This window comes from Rutilus rutilus, assembly GCF_951802725.1.
Source record: "Rutilus rutilus genome assembly, chromosome: 2".
NCBI classification, from domain to species: Eukaryota; Metazoa; Chordata; class Actinopteri; order Cypriniformes; family Leuciscidae; genus Rutilus; species Rutilus rutilus.
Genome location: NC_140210.1, coordinates 57668176 through 57685363, shown reverse-complemented (window position 1 = coordinate 57685363; position 17188 = coordinate 57668176). Strand labels below are relative to the sequence as shown.

Sequence of the window (17188 nt, the reverse complement as noted above, 5' to 3'; positions counted from 1 at the left end):
GGGTAAGAAACACCACTTTAATTTACAGCCCGCAATGTCATACTTACCCTGTAACTACATGAAACAAGAGGGTAAGAAACACCACTTTAATTTACAGCCCGCAATGTCATACTTACCCTGTAACTACACGAAACAAGAAGGTAAGAAACACCACTTTAATTTACAGCCCGCAATGTCATACTTACCCTGTAACTACACGAAACAAGAAGGTAAGAAGCACCACTTTAATTTACAGCCCGCAATGTCATACTTACCCTGTAACTACATGAAACAAGAAGGTAAGAAGCACCACTTTAATTTACAGCCCGCAATGTCATACTTACCCTGTAACTACATGAAACAAGAGGGTAAGAAACACCACTTTAATTTACAGCCCGCAATGTCATACTTACCCTGTAACTACACGAAACAAGAAGGTAAGAAGCACCACTTTAATTTACAGCCCGCAATGTCATACTTACCCTGTAACTACACGAAACAAGAAGGTAAGAAACACCACTTTAATTTACAGCCCGCAATGTCATACTTACCCTGTAACTACACGAAACAAGAAGGTAAGAAGCACCACTTTAATTTACAGCCCGCAATGTCATACTTACCCTGTTACTACATGGAATACTTACAGTCTAAATAATTTGCCTAAATAATTTGTTATTTTCCTGGTTGTTACCCATTTATTCCCAAAACTTTACATATTATTCCCCTATACTTACACGTACGCACTTTATAGGTACACTGTAATTACCGAAAGTTACACTGTAATTTCGTTTTAATAACGCAGTATTTTCCTGGTTGTTACACCTTTATTCCCAAGACTTTACATATTGTTCCCCTATACTTACACGTAAGTACTTTATAGGTACACTGTAATTACCGAAAGTTACACTGTACTTTCATTTTAATTACGCAGTACTTTCCGGGCTGTAATCTAAAGCGTTACCCTAAATCTCTGTTAATTCTCAACAAGAACTTTTGTACATGTATGAAAGAAATAATCGTAAACTGGTTTCACACTCAGTGTCGCTGGAAGTCAGTTGTAGTTTTTGTGTTTCTCTTTTTTCTGGTCTTGTTTCTCTGTCCTTCAGTGATTCTGCTTATCAGGTGTTCATCAGTGTCTCAATTCACTCACTTCTTTTCATTCACTCTGTCAAGGGGACTATATTAGTGAACTAATGTAGGGAATAGTGAATGAGGGTATAGGGTGTGATTGGGAAAACAGCCTCTGAGTGTCGATTTTGAGCGCTGTTAATTCACAGTATATTCCTGTAGGCTATTTTTGTTTTCTACGGTATATTACTGTTTTAATGGAAAATGGTATGATATTGTCAGAATTTGACCTTTTTTTACAGCAAGGGTTAACAGTGTGTATAAAACCCCAATTCACAAACAGTGCAGCACATGTGCACTTAGTGGAAATAAACAGCAAGCTAACCAATAAATCGAAATGCATCCCTGATAAAAATGACTTCCATGATCTCCTAAAGACAAACATTTTATATTCTGTTAAACAAACTTTTATCTGATTAAATGCAATGAATTCTGTACATGCCCACTTCTGTTTTTAGCCTCAGTGAAAACAGCAACTTACAGTGTGAAGTGTAGGCTATGGGAATAGTGAAAAAATGAAGCACGAAATTAAATCTGAATTAAATCAGACAGCAGGACACAATGTGGATTTGATCTCACTCTTACACTAAATAATTTAAAGCTTCTGAAACTCATTAGAATGGTATGTTTTAATATAACATAATACAATACAGTGGTGGTCAGAATTAATGGCTCCCCTGGTAAATATGATCAAAAATGGCTGTAAAAAATAAATCTGCATTGTTTATCCTTTTGATCTTTCATTTAAAAAAATTCGCAAAAATCAAACCTTTCATTGAAGTAAAATAATTGAAAGTGGGAGAAGATCACATTATGAAATAAATGTTTTTCTCCAAAACACGTCAGCCACAATTATGGCACGTCAGGCACAGGGGTGCCATTAATTCTGACCACCACTGTATATAGCCAATATATACCTCAAATCCATATTGTGCCAACAACAAATTGTGGCACCAACTGTTTATTCCTATCTTTATGGCCTGTGGTCCAACTACAGTGTCTGTCTCAGTATATGCTCTTATGATTTGTTGCTGAGTTCATAATTGTGTGAAACAAAGAAAGCTGATGTGTCTGATGCAGCAACATGAATCTGAAGTAGACCGTATGATCTTTAGTAGAATTAATAACTCATGTTCAACTTATTTTGTCCTGCATTGGTGACCGATTTTGCTGTTGAGAGGAACTAGATATTCAAATTACAGTCCAGCATGAACCCTCCAGTCTGATAAGGTTCAAACTAATGCTTTTGTGTGCTAAAACACTTTTGTGACCTCTACTGTATGTCTAATGTTAACATTCATATCGTCTTCCTTTGTTTATTCATATTACAGTGTATTGTGTGCACATAGAGTCATTCTCTGTAAAGATACTGTACATTGGAACAAAAAAAGTGATCAAATAAATGTTATTGAATGCAACTTAGAGTTCTGAGCAAGGTATATCTGTTAAAGTTCACTTCACTTAGTATATTTATAAATTCAAACTCAAAATTCAAACTTGTTTTTTATTTAAAAAGTTTCACATTTTCACAAAAAAAAGGGAACTACAGCTGTTCACATTTTCAAATCAATGGCTAGCAATGGCTTTCATTTGCTCCGGATGAATATTGTTGGCATTACAGGGTTTGAAAAATCAGTTTTCGCCCATTTTACATTACATGTAGTTTATAATTGTGCACTTAGTTTATTATTATTATTATTATTATCATTATTATTATGCCATTTTAAAAGACTACAATTGAAAAATGTATATATTATATATAAAGTAGGAATGTCTGCATTACATGCCAGTGCTGAAATACACCCGTATTTGGCAGGTTGGCGAGTGTTAATGTCAAGCCTGGGTTACAGCAGAGCGAATAAACTATGGCGCTAGTCTAAAAAGACAGTCAGATATTTTTCAAAGACACTGAGGCATCATAAACCCTGAATCCAGCATAGAGGGGTTCAGTGAATGTGGTGTTGAATGTGTGTAAGTGTGTGAGTGTGTGTGTGTCAGAGACGCTGTAGAAGGACAGGATCCCAGCCGACTTGTCCAGATAGACACCTACTGTATTAGAGGGGGGTGAAGGAGCACTTAAGTCAGTTCTGTCATTATTGTGACAAACGATGTAACTGTTATCAGAGCAGAAGAGACTCCAGGACTTGTCATTCCATCCAAACACACAGTCACTAACTCCTTTTCTGCTGATTCCTTTATATGTCACTGCTAAACCAGTCACTCTCCCGCTCCATTCAACCTCCCAGTAACAGCGTCCAGTCAGACTCTCTCCACACAGAACCTGAGGATACGTATCAAACCTCTCTGGATGATCAGGATACGGCTGCTGCTCTTTCATATGTGTCACCTTCCTGTTCTCCTCAGACAGCATCAGTTGATTGTTGACTGTGTTTGGATCCAGTGTGAGATTATAGGCATCTGAACACAAGAAGAGAGATGAGAAGTACATTAAGCATAGTTTCAGAGCTGTGTGTGTGTGTGTGTGTGTGTGTGTGTGTGTGTGTGTGTGTGTGTGTGTGTGTGTGTGTGTGTGTGTGTGTGTGTGGAAAAGACCTACATTTTCTTAGTCCTGGTGTGATTCTAAAATGTCCTCCATGATCCAAACTAGAAAGAGACAAATATAAAGCAAAATAATACAAATGTTCGTTTATTAAAAATGTGCAAGAAGCAGCTGAAATATTTTTATAAAAATGAGGCACTTAAAAAGTGAAAACAAGAGCCAAATTCAGAAGTCTTGTTAGAAAGTCTAATACCCAGCCATAGAGACAGAATGATCTATATGATAAGATGAAAGTCTTATTAAGTATCAGAGATATTTCATAATTATTGATACTTCAGCAAAAACTAATACTAGGTTAACTAATGTAAGAAAAAAGTCCTCAAAATAACTACATAAGACAAGTAAACAGTCAGCAATACAGTAAGAACAAATAAACTAACTACAAACAAAACAGTAAACTGAACTGAAATACAAATAAAATAAGCAGTGTTTTACATTTTTCAGATGTACTAACGGCGGTATTCAGATAAGTAAAAGCCTACAACAAAACATTGAACAATCAAATTTAAAATAACACTGCAAATAAAATTGCATAGTCTTACTGTACACATATTAATTCTTATTAAAGCTGCTTAAGTTAAGTCAGTCAAGATCAAGTGATTTTCCTTTGTCATTTGTTTGATTATCATTAATGACAGACAGCAGCAGGAATATTAGCGCGTCGTGTCATGTGTAGTTAGGACACAGTGTAACTACAGTGTAGTTACACTGTAATTCCGAGAATTCTCCCTGGTTTCATGTCTCTTGGTTTTTAGATTTCTTGCCTGTTCCGTGGATTACTCTTTTGTCTGTGTTCCCTGCCTTGTTGTGTTTGTTTGTATGAACCTTGCCTGTACTTTGGATTACGTCTTTGGATTACCCTGTTCAATAAATATTGCATTTGGATCCTCAACCTTCGTGTCTCAAAACAGTTTGTGACAGCATTAATTATAAATTAAAAATAGATTAATACTTAGTTAAGAGCAGTGAAAAATGTACTCTGTTCCCTTTGTGCTTTGATCAAATTTACTGACAGACAGAATTAGTGTCTGCTATCACTTTAAGATCTGCCGCTGCTTCACATAATGCGGATCTCACACGTGTCTCATTCAATCACAACTCTTCACGTTCATTTAAGACTTTAACTCATTTAAGACTGCTCTTATAAGGATACTCGACAAAACTGATATTTTAACATAAATGTGTGTGTTACTGTCCATTCAAGTGTGAAAGAGAACTTGATTCTGGAGCATTGTCTGTGCAAAGAAAATAGTTTTTCTTTTCTTCTCCAACCAAAGATGTGAATCAGTGATTTATATCAAGAGCAGGAACACGTTTAGGTGAATTTCAGCATGAAAAACAACACATTCCAACATCAGTTTGCCTATTATTTAACTCTAGTCAACTATAGAGTAGTGTTGTCACGATACCAAAATTATGGCTTCGATACGATACCAGACTAAAATACCTCGATACCGATACTGAAACGATACCACGGGAAAAAAACTAAAACAGTACAATTTTATAAATTATTTTTACAGAATGAGTTTTATAAATGAATTTAAAAGAAAACTTAAAACTCACTTGACCAGCATGTTCCTCCCCTGCTTTTTGGCCATTCCCTTGGCCAATAGAATTCTGAATTGATTGTAATGTCAATGTTGAAAACATCTCTGTAAGGACGTACACATTGGCATGTAATTATTCTTATTTTATTTAATAAAGGGTTATTAAATAAAATAATAATAATTATATGCCAATTGACATTGACATTTCTATCAATTCATAATTCTACTCAGAATTCTGAACAGGTTGGGATGACCAAGTCATTAAATATTTTTTTAAATGTAACTGTATAATTACAGTATAGATAATACATTTTTTTTAAATTAAAAATAAGCAAAAATGAAAATTACAAACAATATGACATACTAAAAGAGACAAATAAAATAAACAGTGCTTAATTTCTTTTTTCAATGCTACTGTTTAATAGACCTACAGTAGCTGAAAATCTATAGAGAAAAAGTCTTCACTCTATAAATTAAAAGTCTGATTCTTAATAAATAGATGTGATTCTCTAATTTATTTTGTTGTTGGATTAACATTTATCACACAGAATATTAGGCTGCTGATCCGGCCCTTTAAGACCTGCAAGTACCCAATACATTGGAACGCATACAATTTCTTTTTACAAATGGTTTGCATTCATTAAAGACATACCCGACTGTGTTTATGTGAATACTCACCAGGACGTGCATTTTTACATCGAATTTTGACTATCCAAACCTAATAATCTGCAAAAGGGAACTGAAGTTGCAATCGCATGCTGTCTAACAGGCATTTGCGCTCGCGTCAGGTCAGAGTCTGGCAGCATGAGCATGTCTCACGTTTTATTTCTCATGCATGCATGTTTCTTTGTCAAGCATTGCGCGTATATATTTTACTGTTCTGCTGTGGAACAGTGGAAGCAGAGTTCTGCACACACATCCTGACTCCGACTGTCACATATTGACGCAAATAAAGAAATACTGCTCTTATTCTTTAGAGTGCTGTCACTTTTAAAGTAGTGGTACTAATAAAATTTCATATCGTACCATTATTAATAGCAGAGTATCACTACCTTTTGAGTACGGGTATATTGTGCAACACTACTATACAGATATTTCATTTGTATAAGATTAATCTGTACCGCGAGGTGTTACAAAAATGCTTATCTGAGGTGAAGGAAAGGAAAATGCATTGGATGAAATGCAGCAGCAGCACAGTAATCAACCCTTACTCTATGTGTGTATATATTAACTTACCTAACTTAGCTCAGAGCTTCTCAAAACTATCCTGGAGACGCCCCACCACTGCATATTTTGGATGTAACACTTGATTCAACTCACCAGCTAATTAGTAAAGACTGAAAGACTTGAATTGGGTCTGTCCTATGAGGGAGACATCCAAAATGTGCAGTGGTGGGGGTCCACAGAACAGGTTTGAGAAGCACTGACTTAACTGACTCAATTGAGATTAATACTTTTAGTGATCTTGAGTAAACCCACACATACTTGAGTATCTGCAGTGAGCAGTTTGGATGGTTGAGTTTGTCAGAGAGCAGCTTGACTCCTGACTCTCCTGGGTGATTGTAGCTCAGATCCAGCTCTCTCAGGTGTGAGGGGTTTGAACTCAGAGCTGAAGACACATAACCACAGCCTTCCTCTGTCACCATACAGCCTGACAGCCTACAGACACACAGTCAGATCATCTTCAGACACACATAAACAGTTTGACCAGCTGACTGACATTATCTATTATTCTTAAGCACCTGAGTATCTCCAGCTGACAGTTTGGAGTCTTCAGTCCATCAGAAAGCAGCTTCACTCCTGAATCCTGCAGGTCATTGTTACTCAGATCCAGCTCTCTCAGGACAGAGTTTGAGGATTGAAGAGCTGATGACACAATTTCACATGACTGACCAGTGAAATTACAGCCAGCAAGACTGAAAGAGAGCAGAACAAGAGAATTGGCAAAATATACTCAAGATGTATAAGCAATTTTTTTAATTCCATTTGGTTAAAAACTTTACTATAACAAGATTACACACTCACAGGGCTTTGGTGCAGTTTATCACAGCTGGTATCAGTCTTCTTCTACCCTCATCTGATGTGTTGTATTTCTTGAGGTCCAGCTCATCCAGCGCCTCCTCTGACATCTGAAGCATGTAGGCGATTGTTGAGCAGTGAGCAGGAGAGAGTTTCTTCTCTGAGTGTTTGTCTGATTTCACAAACTCCTGAATCTCTCTGGACAGTGTCTGATCTTTGACTTCCAGCAGACAGAGGAACAGATTGATGGATCTTTCAGTGGAGAGTTCATGTCCATCTTTGATCTTCTCTTTTATGTACTGTGTGGTTCTCCTGATGCTCTCTGAGCTGTTCTCTGTGTGTGTCAGTAGATCCTGTAAGAGTCTCTGATTGGACTCCAGTGAGACGCCCAGCAGGAACCGCAGGAACAGATCCAGCTGTCCATTCTCAGTCTCAAGAGCTTTATCTACTGCACCTTTAAGCAGATTATGCACTACATCAATAAACTGCAATGTGTCGACATTTTTCATTACATAATGGTAAAACACATAGAAAGCAGCGAGAAACTCCTGGACGCTCAGATGAATGAAGCTGTAGACTTTCCTCTGATGAATCACTGATTCCTCCTTAAAGATCTCAGTGCAAATCCCAGAATACAGTGATGCGTCAGTGACGTCTATGCCGCTCTCAATCAGGTCCTCCTCATAGAACATCACATTGCCCTTCATCAGCTGTTTGAAAGCCACTTCAGCAAGTTTCACAATCACTTCTCTGCTGGACTGCAGGAGTTTCTCTGGATCTCTCTCTTCATACTTCTGATTCCTCATGTTGATCTGAATCAGCAGGAAGTGGATGTACATTTCAGTCAGAGTTTGAGGGATTTCTGTACTCAGATCTTCTTCCAGGAGCTTCTGAAGTACAGTGGATGAGATCCAGCAGAAGACGGGTATGTGGCACATGATGTTGAGGCTTCTTGCTCTTCTGATGTGTGAGATGATTCTGCTGGATTGATGCTCATCACTGATTCTCTTGCTGAAATATTCCTCTTTTTGAGACTCATTGAATCCCTGAATCTCTGTCAGACGGTTGATGTATATGGAGGGGATCTGATTGGCTGCTGCTGGTCTGGAGGTGATCCAGATGAGAGCCGAGGGAAGCAGATCTCCTTTAATGAGATTTGACATCAACACACCCACTGATGAAGTCTCAGTCACAGAAACTTTCTGAGCCTCTGAAAACATCAGTGTCATTCTGCTTTCATCCAGACCATCAAAGATGAACACAACTTTACACTCCTCATAAATCTTTGAGTCCAGATCTTGAAGTTCAGGATGAAAGTCCAGCAGAAGTCTGTGAAGACTGTACTGATGATCTCGTATCAAGTTCAGCTCTCGAAATGGAAGCACAAATATGAAATCTACATTGTGATTGGCTTTTCCCTCTGCCCAGTCCAGAATGAACTTCTGCACAGAGACAGTTTTCCCGATTCCAGCAATGCCTTTAGTGAGAACAATCTTGATTTGGACTTTCTCCTCACATCCTGGTTCAGGAGAGGCTTTAAAGATGTCATTGCAGTAGATTGGAGTGTCTTGTGAGTGTTGTGTTCTGGCTGTTTTCTCCATATGTAAAACCTCATGTTCTTCATTCACTCCTTCACTCTCTCCCTCTATGATGTAGAGCTGTGTGTAGATCCTGTTTAGGAGGGTTTCCTTCCCATGGAATTTGTTTCCCTCAAATAATCTCTCATACTTGACCTTCATGCTGGTTTTGTGTTGGTCTTTGACTCTCTGTAGTTCATTATCCACTGGTTTCTGCAGGTCTCCAGTCTCCTCCTGCAGGACTGTTTGTGTGTAACAGTGAGCAGAACCAGCAGAACTGGATCCTCTCATGATTCTGTGTGTCTGTAGAACAGGACGTGTTCTGCATCTCTTTCTGCACTGAGGACAGTCAAAATCTTCTGATGGTCTGGACTGATCCCAGTAGAAACTGATGCACTGTCTGCAGAAAGTGTGTCCACAGGTGATAGAGACAGGATCTTTGAGAGCATGCTCACAAACTCCACACCTGGACTGAACCTGTATTAGATCATCACTGCTGAGTGAAAGAAAATATCAGTTTTGAATCACAATAAATAAACACAAAGAGGACAATAGAAGAATTATTTACACCAGACAATTTTGTTAGGACCGGCCGAGCTTTGCATTATCAATTACGACTACTATGACTATTCATTAAAAAAAAGTTTTGAATATAAATGAAAATATTTCTACTCTGAGAAGTAGAAAGTTACAACAACTGTTAACCCCCTGAGGTCGGCGGTATCGCCGGCGATACCAGCTCGCTTTTTTTTTATCAGTGTAAAAGAAACTCATAAATACTCTGTTGACTTTGATTTTCCATAGGAGTTTCATACATCAATCGATTCTGTTAAATGTGTATTATTTTTCTGTATACTCACAATAAAAACAAAGTGTTGTGCTTTTCGCCAAATTAAGAAAAATAATCACGGAGCGAGTTCTGCCTTCTCTCTGTCCGTGTAGTCCATTCTGAAACGCGTCCGAAAATGAATCATAACTCAGCGAATACTTCTCACACAGGCACGTGATATATGTCTTTATGAAGCTTGAAATCTCTTCTTTTAAATGAAGTAATTAATAAAAAAAACAAATGTTTTCAACTCATGTAATCCGTTTGAAAGCAAGGAGAGGTACCGTTTTTTCCTTCTGCCTAATTATCTCTATAATGAACTGAGGCCGCCCCGCCCCCGGCGCTATTGACATGGTAAATAGTTTAGGTGATCTATGCTTCGCACCCGCCCCCCGATCAATGCCTTGAAAACACGAACTTTCATCAGATCAGATTCACTGATAGTTCATCGCGTTTAGAGAGGATGACGTTTAAAGACGCCCTTCAGATGATCCTGGACAGCGAGGAATAACTCACCTTGGCTTTTCCTCAGAGGAAGATTGTAACTCAGACGAACGGCAGCATGTTCAAGAGCGAATTGATCACGCCGAGTAAACACCGAGTTTTCACGTGAGTAAATATGTGAACTCAAGTGGTCTAGTGGTAGAACATTTGCCTAGCGTGTCAGAGGTTCTGAGTTCGAATCCGCACTCATATAGTTTTTTTTTTTTTTGTCAAATCAGATTATGTTTATCAGTGGTTGTATATCAGGCAGAGACACGTGTGTGTGTATTTTGTTTTGTAATTTCACTGGAACGAAAAGAGTGTCTCCACAACGGATTGAAGCGCGCGTCCGAGTGAAGACTGCGCGAGCCTAAAACAAACACAGTATCCGCGTCTGACTCGCGGGAATCCACGGCGCAAACCTGTGAGGGGCTGTGTTTTCTCGAGCCCCATATCAGCTCGAGAAAACACAAGTTTATTCAGATCATTACTTGTTTACACCGTCTCGCAGCGCTGTGAGGAATAATAATAATAATGGAAAATGTCCCTCAAAAGGTAGATGTAAACAAACTATTAAAAGGTAAATATAATTTTTTTTTCTTTAAATAATTTTTATTGTGTTTTATTAGTAACAAATTTGGGGAGAGGATAAATATTCCAAAACTGAAAATACAGTATGAGAATTTACTGCACAATTACTAGACATGTTTACCTTGGATATTATACAATTTACAAGCACAATTTGTGGAAAAAAAATGTATATAAAAAATATAAATAAAATTTATTTTTGTGTATAAATATATACACATATATATGTGTGTGTGTATGCACATATATATATTTGTATAAGCAACGTATTAAACTGCAAATTAGCATTTATATTCCTTATAATAAAAATGAAAGACCTATGTTACAGACATATGAAAGACAACATTTCGTTGATTAGTTTTGGATAGATTATACATTTTTACTGTAAAATATCTGCCACCTCAAATAAGCTTTTATTTGCCAATTTTTTTGTCAAAAATAATCAAATAATCAATCAAATCCTTAACTTTGAAATATGTATGATAAAATGTATACTTTAGTTTGTACAAAGAAAGATTACACTTGAATTGTTGTTTATTTAAATATTTACAAGGTAGATGTAAACAAACTATTAAAAGGTAAATATAAGCCTTTTCTTTAAATAATTTTTATTGTGTTTTATTAGTGACAAATTTGGGGAGAGGATAAATATTCCAAAACTGAAAATACAGTATGAGAATTAACTGCACAATTACATGTTTTCCTTGGCTATTATAGGCCAAATTGCAAGCACAATATGTGGAAAAATAAAAAAGAATTGAGATGCTTCCAACTGTTGCTCTTGCATTCTTGTGGCTCAGTGACTCACCTGAATGAATGGCTCATTAAGTATGCGGTCCTCAGGTGTGAACCACTACATATGTATGATCGTCGTCGCCCACTCGAATATTGCCTTTCCAAACAGAAAGTGCTTTGCAAAATTCAAATCAATGTATTGTGTTATGTGAAGGATTAGGCAGGGTGATTTTCACATAATTTTGAAGAAAAAACACTAGGCGATGACATCCATTAGACAAAAGTCTTATTGGCACATATTTAGTGTGTGTTTTGTGGTCTTATTTCAGAAACTTTAGTTTTTAGTTTTTTCAATAACCACGCATAAACATTATTCTCTCAAAAATGCAGACATGTACATTCTTGTTGCTCACATATTATGGTAGCCCTGTTTGTGCTAAATAGTGTGTAATTTTTTTTTTTGCCATTACTATGTTTATAAGCAACTGAAAAAAGCACAAATGTCAGGGCATGTCAGAACATCTCAAGGACCCCAAAAACACCTCAGACCCCAGAGGGTTAACACAGCTGCACATCCTTAAAACTATCTTTTCCAGAAGATAGACATGACGTCTACTGTTGGAACAGATGTGAAACTTTGAACATTGTAAGTACTATTCCATTCCTAATATGGTATAGGCGTATATAAAAACATCCCACACTAGGCAAGGTTGTCCTTCGCTGTAAAAAACCCTGATGTCTATATGTGAATGGCATTCTTGCAACAGTAAAACTTAAGGAAAACATGGTTTGGTCTACCTGGTTTATTGCAAACTCACCACAAATAATTTAAGAATAAAGTAAGAATAAAGCATTCTGGAGATGCTGCTTTGTAAATCTTCAGCATCATTCAATCAAAGTACTCAATCTCCAATTATGTTTCAATCTCCATTTAAGTATTTCATGACGTCTATTCAATATCAGAGTTTGTCTTACCTGGGGTCAGAGGTCACTGCTTCATCTGTGATATTTGGAGGCATAACTATAGATGTGTTACTCTTCATAGACACACAGCTGGATTCTGGAGAGGCTGATTTGTTATTCTTTAGCCTTATGAGATCAAAGGACTCAGTCAATCTCCATTTATGTATTTCACAAGGTCTATTCAATATCAGAGTTTGTCTTACCTGGGGTCAGAGGTCACTGCTTCATCTGTGATATTTGGAGGCATAACTATAGATGTGTTAATCTTCATAGACACACAGCTGGATTCTGGAGAGGCTGATTTGTTATTCTTTAGCCTTATGAGATCAAAGGACTCAGTCAATCTCCATTTATGTATTTCACAAGGTCTATTCAATATCAGAGTTTGTCTTACCTGGGGTCAGAGGTCACTGCTTCATCTGTGATATTTGGAGGCATAATTATTATAGATGTGTTACTCTTCATAGACACACAGCTGGGTTCTGGAGAGGCTGATTTGTGATTCTTTAGCCTTATGAGATCAAAGGACTCAGTCAATCTCCATTTATGTATTTCATGAGGTTTATTAAATATCAGAGTTTGTCTTACCTGGGGTCAGAGGTCACTGCTTCATCTGTGATATTTGGAGGCATAACTATTGAGGTGTTACTCTTCATAGACACACAGCTGGATTCTGGAGAGGCTGACTTGTGATTCTTTAGCCTTATGAGATCAAAGGACTCAGTCAATCTCCATTTATGTATTTCATGAGGTCTATTCAATGTCAGAGTTTATCTTACCTGGGGTCAGAGGTCACTGCTTCATCTGTGATATTTGGAGGCATAACTATTGAGGTGTTACTCTTCATAGACACACAGCTGGATTCTGGAGAGGCTGATTCGTGATTCTTTAGCCTTATGAGATCAAAGGACTCAGTCAATCTCCATTCATGTATTTCATGAGGTTTATTAAATATCAGTGTTTGTCTTACCTGGGGTCAGAGGTCACTGCTTCATCTGTGATATTTGGAGGCATAACTATTGAGGTGTTACTCTTCATAGACACACAGCTGGATTCTGGAGAGGCTGACTTCTGATTCTTTAGCCTTATGAGATCAAAGGACTCAGTCAATCTCCATTCATGTATTTTATGAGGTTTATTAAATATCAGTGTTTGTCTTACCTGGGGTCAGAGGTCACTGCTTCATCTGTGATATTTGGAGGCATAACTATTGAGGTGTTACTCTTCATAGACACACAGCTGGATTCTGGAGAGGCTGATTTGTGATTCTTTAGCCTTATGAGTTAAAAGGACTCAGTCAATCTCCATTTATGTATTTCATGAGGTCTATTCAATGTCAGAGTTTGTCTTACCTGGGGTCAGAGGTCACTGCTTCATCTGTAATATTTGGAGGCATAACTATTGAGGTGTTACTCTTCATAGACACACAGCTGGATTCTGGAGAGGCTGCAGTGGCCCTCGCCTCAATCTTCTCATTCAGACTCATTTTAGAGGCAGTGTCCTCATCTTCCACAGTGTTTTGCTGCTCTTCATTCATTCTAATAAAATAGGCAACACAATTTATGGAATTCACATTTTCCATAAAGAACACAATAAACATGAAATAATTGGGGAATCATTAATCTAAGGTCACTAAAACTCTTTTAGTTTATTTTGGCCAATAAAAGCTGCTTTAAACGATTATTCATTAGGGTTGTACTTTGTTGCACACTGAAGAAGGCACGCGCCGAAACGCGTCTGTGCAAATAAAAATACAAATATATTTAAGCATAGTGCGGCCTCTCTCCCACTTTATGGGCCCTATTTTAACGATCTGAAACGCAAGTGTCAAAGCGCAAAGCGCAAGTAACTTTGTGGGCGGGTCTCGGCGCTGTTGCTATTTTCCCGGCGGGATAAATGACTCTTGCGCCTGGCGCAAATCTAAAAGGGGTTGGTCTGAAGTAGCTTCATTATTCATAGGTGTGGTTTGGGCGTAACGTGAAATAACCCAATCAGAGCATCATCTCACATTCCCTTTAAGAGCAGACGCGCTTTTTCCTTGGCGTATTGCTATTATAACGGCGGATTTGCCAGGCGCGCGCCAGGAGCGGTTCACAGCCGAGGAGAGCAACGCTCTCGTCACGGCCGTAAAAGAGAGAGAAGTCAAGTCAAGTATATTTGTATAGCGCTTTTCACAATACAGATTGTATCAAAGAAGCTTCACAGTATTAAATTAAAATAATACAACAAGGTTTGTTTCTAGTGGAATTTATTGATTGATAAAATCAAATTAAATATCCCCAGAATATCCCCAGTGACATTGGGGATCGAGAAACACAGCCAAATTAGCTTCGGTTAAACAGGTATATAATAATGTGGGTAAATGTGTAAGCTAGATGTATGATTTTATAATAAATTATCTATCTATCTATCTATCTATCTATCTATCTATCTATCTATCTATCTATCTATCTATCTATCTATCGTTTGTAATAATATGATTTGCAAAAATGAAAACGGCTGCTTCTGTGTAGATTAGAGAAAGTGTATGCGCGTTGTGCACGCTATACATTATGGTCAAGCATGCGCCCTTAAAATAGCCTAATGAACAACGCGCAACGCGCCACTGACTTTAGACTAGGTTTTTTCTGGCCAGTGGCGCAATTGTTTTATGGAACAGTAAAATAGCACCAGGGATTGTTTGCGCCGGAACACGCCTCCTTTTTTGCGCTGAACCGCCCAGGGAGCGCAAGTTCATTCCCTAGTTTAGCGACGTGCTTCTGTGGAGGGAAAAGCGCGCTTTGCGCGGGTGCAAAATAGGAATGAAACATGCGTCGGTGTACAAAGTCAATTGCGCTGGGTGCAAGATAGGGCCCTATGTGTCATTAGGGTTGTAACAATATATCGCGTCACAATATATCCCAATACAAAAATGCAACAATATGAATCGTTGATAGTGACAATCTGTTTGTGTATCATTCACCCAAAATACTTTTGGAGTATCGCAATAATATTGCATTGTGAGTTCAGTATCGTGATATGTATCAAATCGCGACATGAGGGTATTGTTACACCCCTAATGTTCATTATTAATAAGTTTAGACTAGGGTTGTGAATAATTAATAACACATTTTTGTGTTCATTTGTGATAAATTGCACCCAAATTAATTAAAGGCCACATACATAGTCCATACATCACACCATCAATTTTACATTTTACTTTCTTTTTTTACTTTGAATTTTTGAACAATTACAAAAAAACAAAATAATAATTTATGTAAAACTGAACTGAATGTAAAACTCTCAGATCAGATCATGTGACTTCACTCTAAAAACCATAACAACCAGAAAACTGGTTTACAGTGCAAAAAAAAAAAAAAAACTTTACATACAAAAAAGAATTTTAAACATGAATTAATTTAACATCTGTTCAAGAGAGGGAAATACTCTGTGAAAGTAATCAAACTTATTAGTACACAAAGGCTTCTTACATCAAATAGATTGCTCTGGTTAAATAAAGTCACGGTCTCTGTATGACAAAATCTTTCAAAACAGTCTTCCATCAGATGCCGCACCCACTTCACCTCAAATCTCATCATCGGCTGTGAGAAGGTGCGCAAGTGAAGTCTACACAAATGACTTCAGGTGGTTACATATTTTTTGTTTTAAACTGTCTAAGTGGTGTAGTTTAAACATATACTTACCATGAAAACGATCCTGCTAGTCAATGTAGATATTTCATCCTGTTTCCTTGCCGATGAAAAGCTCCAGTATGGTTTTCTTTTCAGCTTTAGCTGTTCTACTTGTTAGACCTGCTTTATTCACAATTCAAGGAGGAGTTTCATGAAGTAGTTTGTTTGTTTAAAAAAAGAAAGAAAACTGCATGCCATAACCCTGCACAGAAACAACAATGTGGCTTGGAGCAAATCACAAGCTATTCAGAATTAGTTTGATTAATAGCAACCAAATAGCACTGTATGTGTTTGATTACATTACTTATGGATGATACAAGACTCCTTGGTTACTGGCAACTTGGGGCAAAAAGACAAGAAGTGTTTTTTTGTTGTTGGTTTTTTTTTCCCATTTTTCAACGGTCACAATTGGCATTGCAATGAAACAAAGATTGCTAAAGTAAACAGTGTATGGGGATGGTTCAGGTGGTTCACACAGTAGCATGAGCCGTCAGGCAAGTGTTATTTAAATAAACTCCTGATGTACTTATAAACTTTCCAATGCCTTGTTTTATGAGTACAGAACCTATTTGTACAACTGTAGTAGTTTGGTACCATTCTGGGCATTATTAGTGGGGTAAATTACGAGATTGGATCCATTAGCGCCTGCACTAAGCCGTACGGCTGATATCTCGAAATAAGCTCTAACTTTAATAATGTTCGACCAAGGGAAAAAGCCTTCTGGGGGGGGTGTTTGGCTCGAGGTCATGGTGCAAAGGGCCCTAGGTTGATTTTACTCTGAACCATCCCTTACATTTTTCTCAAGAAAAAAAAAAATCTCTCAACTAATACTGTAAACAGGGATGTATATACAGGGAACCCTGTCAGCTGGTAGCCTACATTATTATTAAAATAAAAACTATGCTTAAAATTAACAACTGAGTGATTAGTATGCAATTGTAAAATGCAATTATTATTATTAATATGTAACGTAGTGCTTATACAAAATACTAGTGTACATTTTTCAGCTTTTCTTAGGTAAATGTAACGTTACGTGACATGTTGTTTACAAGCTGTGACGTCTTTCCATATTTGACACATGAGGCATGATTTTGGTATATTATATTATA

The 17188-nt window shown here is 37.4% G+C and overlaps 2 protein-coding genes across 2 annotated transcripts; both read right to left on the bottom strand.

The window, feature by feature from the left end:
* Positions 1–2924: 2924 nt before the first annotated feature.
* Positions 2925–9116, bottom strand: LOC311286338 (protein NLRC3-like). Its single transcript, XM_084402508.1, has 5 exons — positions 7240–9116; positions 6957–7130; positions 6700–6873; positions 3665–3711; positions 2925–3525 (listed from the first exon to the last, which is right to left on the bottom strand). The coding sequence occupies exons 1-5, from the start codon at positions 9099–9101 to the stop codon at positions 2996–2998; spliced, it is 2787 nt and encodes a 928-aa protein (XP_084258634.1). The 5' UTR covers positions 9102–9116; the 3' UTR covers positions 2925–2995.
* Positions 9117–11595: 2479 nt separating this feature from the next.
* Positions 11596–16201, bottom strand: LOC311286410 (uncharacterized protein). Its single transcript, XM_084402623.1, has 9 exons — positions 16092–16201; positions 13761–13946; positions 13570–13683; positions 13379–13492; positions 13188–13301; positions 12997–13110; positions 12803–12919; positions 12612–12725; positions 11596–12534 (listed from the first exon to the last, which is right to left on the bottom strand). Exons 2-9 carry the CDS (start codon positions 13943–13945, stop codon positions 12417–12419), a joined length of 990 nt encoding a protein of 329 aa, XP_084258749.1. The 5' UTR covers position 13946; positions 16092–16201; the 3' UTR covers positions 11596–12416.
* Between the last annotated feature and the right edge of the window lie 987 nt (positions 16202–17188).

What these genes read in the sequence shown, in the direction of transcription:
- LOC311286338 (XM_084402508.1), bottom strand. Translation starts at nt 9,101, where the DNA reads ATGAGAGGATCCAGTTCTGCTGGTTCTGCTCACTGTTACACACAAACA. An exon ending in ATAAACTGCACCAAAGCCCT is followed by an intron (nt 7,131 to 7,239) that starts GTGAGTGTGTAA and finishes GCTCTCTTTCAG; the next exon opens with TCTTGCTGGCTGTAATTTCA. An exon ending in TGTCAGCTGGAGATACTCAG is followed by an intron (nt 6,874 to 6,956) that starts GTGCTTAAGAAT and finishes GTGTGTCTGTAG; the next exon opens with GCTGTCAGGCTGTATGGTGA.
- LOC311286410 (XM_084402623.1), bottom strand. Translation starts at nt 13,945, where the DNA reads ATGAATGAAGAGCAGCAAAACACTGTGGAAGATGAGGACACTGCCTCT. An exon ending in GCAGTGACCTCTGACCCCAG is followed by an intron (nt 13,684 to 13,760) that starts GTAAGACAAACT and finishes TTAACTCATAAG; the next exon opens with GCTAAAGAATCACAAATCAG. An exon ending in GCAGTGACCTCTGACCCCAG is followed by an intron (nt 13,302 to 13,378) that starts GTAAGACAAACA and finishes TGATCTCATAAG; the next exon opens with GCTAAAGAATCACGAATCAG.